Genomic DNA, 12,051 nt, shown 5'->3' on the forward strand with positions numbered 1-12,051 from the left:
CAAACGGTTTTTTATTAAATGAAAATAAAACACAGTACCTGTTTTTCGGCTTAAGAGATACCTTATTTCTGAATGTTTCAAATAATGTTAAATTTCTTGGTATATATTTAGATAGTAAACTTAATTGGAATTACCATATTAACTGTTGTGTTGGCAGAAGAGCCAACACCGTGTTACTAGAGGAGGCCGAAATGCATGCGTTTTAGCTCACGCAGGCTGGCGTGAGGAGAGAAGTACTACACTGATGTGAGGTCTGGCACATGACAAGGAATTAGAATTCAAAAAGCGGACGTAATTAGTTTGATACTTAACTTTAATCCATTAATGATGAACGTCGCTCTTGGCGGTACATGATTCACAATATTATCTGTTCAGAATACATTCATAGTTACTGAAAATGGCGCCTTGCTAGGCTGTAGCAAATGACGTAGCTGAAGGTTATGTTAAACTGTCGTCTCTGCAAATGAGAGCTTATGTAGACAGTGAACCATCGCTAGCAAAGTGGGATGTACAAGTGGGGCGAGTGCTAGGGAGTCTCTCTAGACTAGACCTGCCGTGTGGCGGCGCTCGGTCTGCAATCATATAGTGGGGACACGCGGGTCCGACGTATACTAACGGACCGCGGCCGATTTAAAGGCTACCACCTAGCAAGTGAGGTGTCTGGCGGTGGCACCACATTAACTATATATTTGCTAGGCTTTCTAGAGGAATCTATTTGTTGAGAAGGTTAAAAGGTTGTGTATCAGATCAGTATATTAGATCAGCGTATTTTGCCTTCTTTCAGAGCATTATTTCTTATGGTTTACTATTATGGGGAAACTGTAGCCATGTACGTGATATTCTTCTACTGCAAAAAAAAAAGAAAAAAAAATTGTAAGAATTATCACTGAGTCTGGTAGACTAGATTCCTGCAAGCCATTGTTTGTGAAACTTAAAGTTATGACTGTTGTTAATCTCTATATGTATACTGTTGTTCTACATACCATGAACAATTTACCAAACCAGCAATTAAGAGAAAATATACATTCATATAATACGAGAAACAGGAAACACATTGATGTACCTTTTCAACGTTTAACTAAGTTTTTAAAAAGCTATCATGTAATAGGTTCCAAATGTTGCAATAAATTTTCTCTTTGTAAATTAGATTGTCCTATTGAAAAGATCAAGACAAAACTATATGAGTGGCTGGTCGAGCATCCTTTTTATTTCCTTGATTGCAGTCAAAAACAAATAATATTATAAACTTCGGCTGCTCCCGATATACTATATTAATTATTTAATTAGTAGTTCTAGTTACCTATTTGTTAGTAGCTAGTAACAATATTAATTATTTCATTAGCAGTTCTAGTTACCTATTTGTTAGTAGCTAGTGATAAGCATTAATCTGTTTTTCTCTGCACAGTTGCAAAGGGCAGTTATTATAATCTGATGTAATATTTCTTTTATATAATATGTTTTCCTGTCTTGGTATTCTGTATACTGATCTTTTCCTGTATTTTGTACTGGTACATTCTGATTCATTTGGTTGTACTACCTCACTTTATATATTGTATCTCCTGTCTATTGACTATTTATAAAACTATTGTAATATTGTACTAATAACTCGTGCATATAATTTTGTTTATATTTTGTAATTTGACGTTGTCTATTGCTTCTGTAAACTTAACGACAACAAAATCTTATTATTATTATTATTATGCTTTAGCGTGTGTACCAAATAGGGAGTCTTGTGCAAGCATTTGACAGTTATATGTTTTGAAATAATTTTTAGTTGGTCTTGTTAAATTACATTCTGTACAAAGGTTGTACTGTACTACAGGTCAAGTCAAACAACACAATATTACCCATACGTGGAGAAAGAAGGAAGAAAATTAACAGTTCTCTGGGATAGTTTCCATAGCGTGTCTATCACGAATAGTTAATACGGGAATAATGTTTTCCTTTCTTTAACCACTCTTTACTCCACATATCACATTTTATCCTTTGTTTTTATTTTCATGACACAAGCAAAAAGGTTGCCAAAGCCAGCGCATCGTGGTCTTAACTCGACATTTTCTAGCAAGCAAAGTAATGTTCGTACAAGCACCCTTGAACCATGTGTAGGTGCCAGGAATTTGTGTCTTCTTGCTCAAGCACACTTGCGCACTTGTGCTTGTCAATCAAGCCTTTAATGGGCTGCTACATTTGCAAATATGTTCGATGTTGCTGACAAATATTATAAGAGATGCTTGGAATTCGAGGACATGCAGTTGGCAAACGAAAATACTGATGCGCTTATTGTGTGTCAGTTGTTTCCTGCTTAAGCACCCTACATCGTTCGAGTATTGAATCGAAATACCGACATTCAGATTTCTCATGTTTGTGTTTGCTGTACCACCGTTTGACAATACAGCTACTGGAAGTTGAAAGTGTTGTTAGAGAAATAAAATATGATGTAAAGAAGTGAAATTTATTTCTCTGCGTTGCTGGGTAGATTCCATAGTGTTGAGTACGTACCCAGCCGCTTACGCCACTGTGATTTTGAATGAAACATCTGGGTCTACTCACCTTGAAACTAGTCACTGAGACTTTAACGTATAAGATAAACATATTCTGATACGGAATGAGTGAAGCTTTGATCAGCAAGACAATATTGCATGCTGGCAGCAAATGCGTCACCTTCGAGAAAGGGACAAAGGTAAGTGTACATGGATTAATAAGTAAACGAAACATAAAGAAAGTTATTCTCAGAGAGTCTGGTTTGTCATCAAAGTTCGGTGACCCATCATCATAATTAGTTGCGTACTGTCAACATATTGTAACTGAAAAAAGTTTATGTAGCAACAAATGTGTTAGTACTATGTATTTGCAACGTTTCAGTCGCAAATGATATTACGAAGTTTAAAGGAAGTGATGATGGTGGAGAGAGTGGGAACCAGCACGTAACTGTGGCGCACCATCAGTAATGGTGTTTGAAGCCATTTGCTGTACAGGAAAATGGCGTGAATAGAATTCGGCGTATAAGATCAAGAAAGTTGCTGATAAGATAAATGCGTGTGCCAAACCATTTTACATATTACTTTTTGTCCTATATAAATTGTCTATAAGCAGTGATAGTCATTACACTATTATCTTTTAAATGAGAAATTGGAACTATAGAGCTAATTGAACTGTAAATTCTGATGATGGAACTAACAGTACAGCTAAATGTTTAACATAAAAATTTGCATTCTTTCGAGGAGAAGGACCCATTTTCGGTAGCATGTCGGGGTACCTGTTCAGGACTGAAGTTGGAGTATTGCACCACTACTGAAATTTTGGTTCTGGTGACAGACTCATCTCTAGCATAGTCCAAGACCCAGGATCTGAAGGTGGCAATTTGGTTGATGTTGGCGAAGCCAACGAAAATGAAAGCAGAAAATCTTATTGTGGTTCAAAATGATTGGAAGCGAAGCCTATTTTTACGTCGGTAACATTCCATGTCAAATCACACAGGTCATGTCACTATTATCTCAGATTTTCATGAAATTTGCACACTTTCTTATACTTATAACATAATAACTTCTGCAAAATATTTTTGCTTTCAGGCTAAAACCTTTTTTTATATCAAATATTAATGAAGGAATATTCTGATAACTGGGCTCTGCTCAATGCAAAATGGTACTTATCTGCATAAATGCACATAACTCAGGTGTGTATGAAGGTTTTGATTTGGAATTTTTTCGTAACTTACAAGGAGCACATGCTTAACAGATATGTAATTATTGGAGCAGGAAAGTTACAAAGAAAATACAACAGAATTTAGTGTGTCACTTTCCAATTTCTGGTTAAACTACAGACCCATTGAAGAATGATTATATCACATTCCTACAACCTGATGGGAACTTATTATTGGTCTTAAAAAATTTCTAAGACAGTACACAGTGTAATAAAGTAAAATTATTAATGAATTTTCTATGAATGTACCACAAATAAATCTGAAATCACTATACTTTGTGTTGTGATGAAAGAAAAAGAAAAAAAATCTAAGAAAGATCATCCACACCTGACACCCACTGCTTCAGATTTTCATGAAACTTTTTATACTTGCTACTTTCTGCATGGCAATATTCAGTACAAAATTTCTGCACATATTACATGTAGTTTGGAGGGGAAGGAATGGAAATTTACAAACATAAATGCCGCAACTGAAGTCTGTTATTTTGATTGTGTTACTTCAGACACAAATAACAACAATAATAATAATAATAATAACAAAAAGTATCTTTTTCAACACCTCACTCATATTTAACCAGATGTCACAGGAGGGATGTGTCTTTATTGGAAACAAATATTAATAACTGTTACTTATGGGAATATAGTCAACTTAGGTTGTTATGGTCCAAATAATGATTTTTAAAGTCTCTGACCGCTGATATAAGATTTATATTTTATCGAAACTGCTATTATTTAAAAAGAAAAAAAGTAGCAGCACCCTGAGTTTTGATAGATATTTAACATATTTCACATCATTGTTCAGAAAATCTTTCAAATCAAATAATGTAAACTGACATTCTATGTAGTAAGGCTGCCTCATAAAAATACAGAGCGAAAAGTTATAAATTTAATTGAAACATTTTCATTAGATGGGTTCTTTAAATGACAGTATTTGTTTCTTCAGCGAGTTATCAATTAATTTATTTTTGTTTATGTGGAAGTGTACAATTCCACCCATCTGCTTTGACCCGTGACGCAAGAGTGGTGTTGTGTGTGACGTCATTATGGTGTGGAGTTTGAGTTTGTGGTGTTTGATGGTGTCCTCTGGTGGTGGTGGTGGTGTTTTTTAGCTTTGGTGTTGGAAGTGAGAAGTCATTGGCAGTGTTTGTAGCTCGGGATGTAAGGTTTGGAAATTTTTTCAGTGAGTTATCAATTAGTTTCTTTTTGTTTATGTGTTTTACATTTTCTTTAGGTGTTATTGGTTTGCTGTTTGTGGTGCAGTAGGACGTGGCTTCTGTTGTTAGATATTGATATGTTGATGGGCTATAACACTGCTAAATTGCAGTCGGAGGCCTCCAGTTATTTGGACTGATTGCTGAGATTGTGAAGTGTAGTGTAGAGAGAGAGAGAGAGAGAGAGAGAGAGAGAGAGAGAGAGAGAGAGAGAGAGAGAGAGAGGGAGGGGGGTAGGGGGTGGCATATAGCCAGCCTAGTTTGCAGTGCTTAAATTTGTTAGTGGTAAGTAATTGTTTTCTTTTGGGTCTATTCTTCTCGAGTTGTGATGTCTTGTCTATTTATGGTGTATTGATTGTGTTTTCATTCATCTAGGGATGTTTGATTTTTGGGTTTTTGAGGTGTTGCGGTTTTGATTTTATTTTTCGTAGTTGAAGATATTTTTTGGCATCAGTAGTTGGGGTTGACCTATATAGGTCAAGGGAAATAACCGATTCCAATTTCTGTAGTTTTAGTTGTGGTTATTGTTGTTTTGGTGTTGTCAGGTATGGTTGATCTCTATAGGTCAAGTGAAATGTCGGATTCGAATTTTTGTTGTTGTAGGTGTTTGTATTTTGGTATTGTCAGCTGTGGTTGACCTCGGTCAAGAGAAATGCCTGATTCAGATTTTCGTGGTTGTGGGTGTTATTTTCTGGTATCGACAGTTGCCGTTGAGCTATATAAGTCAAGAGAAGTGTCTGATTCCTTTAGATTTTGTTGGTGTAGCAGAATATTGTAATTTTGTTCTTGTTATTTTTTTCCCGTCATTTGTATGTTTTGTCTTTTTTTATAATTTTTTTTTATTTTTTAGTTATATTTAGCTTGCCCCCACCCTAAAACCACCAATTCCCCTCAGTTGCCGCTTACTTAGATTATATTTTTGGGGGGAGATGTTACTGTCTTATGTATATATATTTTCGTGGTTGTCGACATGTGTATCTAGCGACGTCACAGGCGCTATATTGGAGACGCTTAGAATGGCCATTTCTGCCATAGTGATGACTTCATGTGACAAAGCAGACAGGTGGAATCGGATACTTGTGTAATCCCATTCTAGCCACACTAATGTTAATTTAAAATGTACATGTTCGGTAGTGAAGATCCCTGAAACTATCAATGAAACTTTAGAACTTCTCTGTTTTTAATCCACTGTGACAAATTATATTCTGTTAACTTCATATCTTCTTCATTAAAATAATACTTTCCCCCTAATAATGTTGATTTAGGTACACCAACTGCACATAAAATGATTTCCAAAGGCACAAAACAAGAGGCTTCCTTTTCGATCCAGAAGAATGACACTGCTGGTTCAGGTGGGTGGAGAAAAAGTAGTTCAGCATTTCCGTCTTCATCACAGACATTCATGACAAAGGCGAAGTACTACCTGTCATCATATACAGCTGCTACAAAAGAATTTTGTTGAGGACGAGTGCATGTGAATTGTGGTGGATTTTCATTGAATGAAAAAACCAAGGAAGTCTTTTCAGAAGAAGTTACTCTTCTAATCTTTAAAGAATCACAAGAAAGTGGTTTGTAATGGTGAAAATTGTGGTACAAGGTATTGTGTGGGTTGTCGAAAATCTCTTCTCAAAGTTCTTGCGTAGGAATTCTACATTGACTTTCTCTAAGAAGTGGGGGAGAGAGAGAGAGAGAGAGAGAAGCATTTGTCAATATTAGCATTGCAGAAATCGTAAACTCGATACAGCTGTTATTTGAGCATACTCTGCTAGTTGAAGGCTAGCCCTTCTCAATACATATTTTATAGTTCCTACCAAACCACGGAAAACAGATTTACCATGGCTAGTAGTAAACAAGGAATGCTCAGCGTTAATAGAAAAATCGTTTTTGTGCTCTCACAAATTTTTAAAGTTGTCTCTATTCTTATATTAAGCAGCACATCCGTCAATGAAAGAATACACTTTCTTCACTTGTGGTTAATGCTCCGCCAGCCACATAACCATTTCCTTCTAGAAAGCATTTACAAATCCAACACCATGTTCCATGTTATCACTTATAAAGAGTGGTTTACTATTACCAATTTACTTTCTTCATTTACCACATAAATGCACAGGGGATGGATTGTACTGGTGCTTCTTGTCCACTGGTTACTCTGAATTACATGCTGAATTACAAAACTGTTGTTTTCAGCAAAGTCCACTAAGAGAATTGCTTTTTCCAGAGTTAGATTTTCTGTCAATTTTGTCAATTATTTTCACTGACACTAGATACAAATCAGTGTGGTTTAAGTGCCTGTAATTCTGTTACCAACAAGTCTATGTATTCACCAACACTGGCAGACTGCTTTACCAATTCTGCCTGATGATATGTGTTTATCCACTGGCTGAACTCAATTTTATCATCAGCAACTAATTCTGACAGTTTGTCATTGCAGCGACAATTATTACAGTGATTAAGCATGCACTTGTAGTTTTCAGTGTCACATACAAGAAATTTTATAAGTTCTTTGCATATTTCTTCAATGTGTTCCACATCCAAAAGCAGTTCTACATTTTGCTGGATACCACACGCAAATGCACGCACTGAATGAGTGCCTGCTAAAATACATCACTTCGGTTGTAGTGAAGAAACTTTAGAAAGGCCAGTGTTAATGTTAGGATTCTTAAGTTGCAAACAATGAGTCTTTTTTGCAGGTACACATTCTTCTGGATGCTAACTTTGTTACTTGCTCCTTGCAACATTCGAGTATATTCATCATTTTGGTAGAAATCAGTGACAGTCTTCACCACTTCATCAGCAGTAACTTTCCCACTTTTTGATTTAGGAATTGATAAAATACCAGAAATACAGAAGCGTCCGATTCCACCCGTTTGCTTTGACCGATGACGTCACAAATATGGCGGAAACAACCATACACTAAGACTCCAATATGGCGCCTGTGACGTCATTACATAAACATGACAACAAACACGAAAATACATTGAAAAAGCAACACGCACATGTTCCACAAAAAACCTAATGAAACTAATAGGACAAACGTAGGAAATTGGGTGTTTTTGGGTGGGTACAAAGTAAATATAAACAAACTTAGACACACACCACCATACCAAACCACACAAAATGACGAAAAAAACTGACAACACAAAACTCCCCGAATTCCACCAAACACAATATCCTCTGGAATCGGACACTTCCCTTGACCTATATAGCTCAACAGCAGCTCCCGATCCCACAAATTGGAATCAAACACTTCCCTGGACCCATATAGCTCAACAGCAACTCCCTATACTAGAACACCCACAGTCACAACCACTCATTGGGATCAAACAGTCCCCTTCACCCACGTACGTCAACAGCAACTCCTAATACCAAAAAACTCACAGATACGACCACAAATTGGAATCTAAAACTTCCCCTCAACTCCATACCTAGAAACCAACACACAATACCAAATCACCAGTACAACAAACCACTCAACCAGAACCACTCCACCAGCCAGAACAACACACAACAAATACACTAAACACTAGAAAATAAAAACTTACCACAACAAAGTTCCGGTGCCGCAACATAGGTCGGCCACCATAATCACACACAGGCACACACACACACACACACACACACACCAACAAAAAAAATACACAACCAAAAGAAAGATGCAACCCACCCACACCCAACCCCCAAACCCAATCTCCCCCCTCACCCCAAAATAAAATACCCATAAACAAAAAAACAAACGCAAAATAAAAAAATCTCAATCACACACTACAACTCAACAAAAACTGCAACAAAATAAATCCTCCCCCCCCCCCCCCACACACACAATCAGTACCAACAAGTAAACACCCCTTAGCCCTTAACCGGGGGGGGGGGGGGGGGGGGGGAAGAACACCCTTGGGGATGCTCTTCTGCCAACAGTACTCATCTAAATGAGACTGAAGGTTAGAAGAGCACCTCTTCCCCCTCCCAAGAACTGACTTAACAGCCCCCCACATCCCCTCTATAGTATTCGTACAAGAGGGAGGTGTGATCACCTCACACTTTTCGTTATTTAGCGTCAACTGCCACCTACCACACCATGCAGCAATCTTTTCTAAATCGCTTTGCAACTGATACTGGTCTTCGGATGACCTTACTAGATGGTAAATTACAGCATCATCTGCGAACAACCTAAGAGAACTGCTCAGATTGTCACCCAGGTCATTTATATAGATCAGGAACAGCAGAAGTCCCAGGGCACTTCCCTGGGGAACACCTGATATCACTTCAGTTTTACTCGATGATTTGCCGTCTATTACTACGAACTGCGACCTTCCTGACAGGAAATCATGAATCCAGTCGCACAACTGAGACGATACCCCATAGGCCCGCAGCTTGATTAGAAGTCGCTTGTGAGGAACGGTGTGAAAAGCTTTCCGGAAATGTAGAAATACGGAATCAACTTGAGATCCCCTGTCGATAGCGGCCATTACTTCGTGCGAATAAAGAGCTAGCTGCGTTGCACAAGAACGATGTTTTCTGAAACCATGCTGATTACGTATCAATAGATCATTCCCTTCGAGGTGATTCATAATGTTTGAATACAGTATATGCTCCAAAACCTTACTGCAAACCGACGTCAATGATATAGGTCTGTAGTTAGATGGATTACTCCTACTACCCTTCTGAAACACTGGTGCGACCTGCGCAATTTTCCAATCTATAGGTACAGATCTATCGGTGAGCAAGCGGTTGTATATGAGTGCTAAGTAGGGAGCTATTGTATCAGCGTAATCTGAAAGGAACCTAATCGGTATACAATCTGGATTTGAGTTGCTTCGCAACCCCTAAGGTATCTACTTCTAAGAAACTCATGCTAGCAGCTGTTTGTGTTTCAAATTCTGGAATATTCCATTCATTTTCCCTGGTGAAGGAATTTCGGAAAACTGCATTCAATAACTCCGCTTTAGCGGCACAGTCGTCGGTAACAGTACCATCGGCACTGCGCAGCGAAGGTATTGACTGCGTCTTGCCGCTTGTGTACTTTACATACCTTGGTGGTGTACAATTGGCCACTGGCACTTTTCTGACTAGTCCTGTGTACAGTCTCCTTGCTGGAGCTGGAATATTGCTTCTTCTGCTCCAACAGTGTCAACTGTTGCTCACATATGCAGAAACCATTTGACAATTTACTCATCATCAGACTTATTACATTTTTTTATTTTTTTTTCTTATAGTTGGGCATTGACCGCCAGAAACCTACCTATGGGTGGGTTTTACCAGTTGGAATGCATATTGCAGCCTTCTGTCAGAACCTCCAACTAACTTCCTTATAATGTATTCCTCACACATCATATCCCCCCCCTCCCCCCCCCCTCTCCACTTGGTTGTTATCCAGGCGACAACTTAGGATTGATCTATTCCACCACGGTCCTAAAGTTTGTCACCCGATGACCTTTTGTTGTCTGTGCCTCTCCAAAAGTATCAAGTGCTACCATCATTCACACTAACGGGTCTAAAACTGATGGATATGATTTTACATATTTCACAGGTCAGTATCATCTTTCGTTTCTGCGAATGTGTAGTGTTTTTACAGCAGAGCTGGCAGTCATTAACAGACCAGTACACCTTATTAAACAAGCCTTCCATGATGCTGTTTTACTTGGCAGTAACCCAGTGAGCAGTCTCCTGGCCATTGATTCTGTTACTCTTGTTGTCCTGTGATATCAGCTATTTGTGACCTGCTCTCTGGCCTTGATTGTGTTGCCTACTAAGTTTTCTTTCTGTGGGTGCCAGGTCATGTGCGTATCCTGGGGAATGAACCAGCCAACTGCGATTAATCACCCCACCTTAAGTTTGACAAGAAAAAGTGGGAATTTGTGGGTCCAAATAAGGCCATCCAACTGGTGCCTTACCCATTGCTCTCACAATGCTTTTACTATTGGCGGCCCAGCTGATGTGTTACTGACTAGAAGGCATTCTATGCTGTCTCACTGTCTTTGCTCTTAATCAGGGTTGATGTGATCGGATTGGGGGGGGGGGATGAACTCTGGGAGACCCCTTGTCTGCTCTGACCTTTGTATGTATTGGCTCAATCTGTATGCATCTCCAGAAATTATTTCCCAGCTCTGTTATCAGTATTGCTTTCAGTGCCTCAGTTTTACTGCTCGTATGTACTTTCATCATGAGAACACATTCTTGGCAGACATTACTAATTCCAGATGAATTACCCCTGAACCAAGGGAGTGATGACCTCACTGTTTATAGTCCCTTAACAACCAACCCTTAACAGCATGGAGAGCTGCATCAAACCAGTCTCAGGACTGAAGACAACAACAACAACATCCAACCAATCAACCAACCAACCAGTCACAATTTACCATACCACTAGATGTCAAATGTTGCTAGTAGATCTGCTTTTATTCCCCATGTGAGGTTATCTGTAGGATTTTGACTTCCAGGACAGTGCCTCTATTGACTGGGTGTGGCATAGGTCACTATTTCTGTCACCTGATTACAAATTTGTTATGATTATTTTATATCTGCTCCATGGTGCCCTGTTGAGTCACTCCATAAAGTAGCACCGTTTGCATCAGACTCCATTTCTGGAAAAAGTAACAAAGGAATCGTGTGTGTGTCAGCCAATGTGGTAAGCAATTGCAGCCTAGGTAAGGTTACTTTCATGATTGGTGCCAGTCTGTACTTGCTGCAAGCAATATGTGCTGTAAGCAATTTGAGCAGTTGTCCATACATACAGAGCAGCACCATAGGCTGTTACAGATGCATTGCAGAACATGTGCACCTCTGCAGAGTAACTTGTGCCTGTCCTACATGGCCATCTACGAATGTGCAACAATGAATGATGATTTGAACTATGAGTGCCAACTAAGTGCAGAGTCTGTGGGCTAAAACTTCCTTCCACTTAAGACCCCTCAGTCACGTGTCTGGGAAGATTAGTTTGTCAACAATCCCAATGGATGTGAACTGATTGAGAGGATCATAAAACAGAGCTGCTGCTTGAGGAATGATTATCAGTGGCTAGTTTGTCAGTAATGTTTTCAGCTACCTTTTGGTAGTTAATGGAGAGATTTAGTATTTCATTTTTTTCCCCAAGATATGATTTATGGGTTGGGTTTAAGACCTTTGGTATGCCATGTTAGAGCTT

The 12,051-nt window shown here is 38.7% G+C and overlaps 1 protein-coding gene across 5 annotated transcripts in view; it reads left to right on the forward strand.

Moving 5' to 3' along the window:
- The first annotated feature begins 2,196 nt into the window (after window positions 1-2,196).
- LOC124712172 (AH receptor-interacting protein) overlaps window positions 2,197-12,051 on the forward strand; it is a 179,463-nt gene continuing 169,608 nt past the window's right edge. The window contains exon 1 of one of the 5 annotated variants that reach the window (XM_047242478.1): window positions 2,197-2,680. In XM_047242478.1, coding sequence (XP_047098434.1) covers window positions 2,606-2,680 — 75 coding nt within the window. In that variant the 5' untranslated portion in view covers window positions 2,197-2,605. The remainder of the gene's footprint in view (window positions 2,681-12,051) is intronic. The other 4 variants (XM_047242493.1, XM_047242470.1, XM_047242500.1 and 1 more) reach the window with 4 other exon arrangements.

Source organism: Schistocerca piceifrons, chromosome 1 (genome assembly GCF_021461385.2).
Source record: "Schistocerca piceifrons isolate TAMUIC-IGC-003096 chromosome 1, iqSchPice1.1, whole genome shotgun sequence".
Taxonomy (NCBI): domain Eukaryota; kingdom Metazoa; phylum Arthropoda; class Insecta; order Orthoptera; family Acrididae; genus Schistocerca; species Schistocerca piceifrons.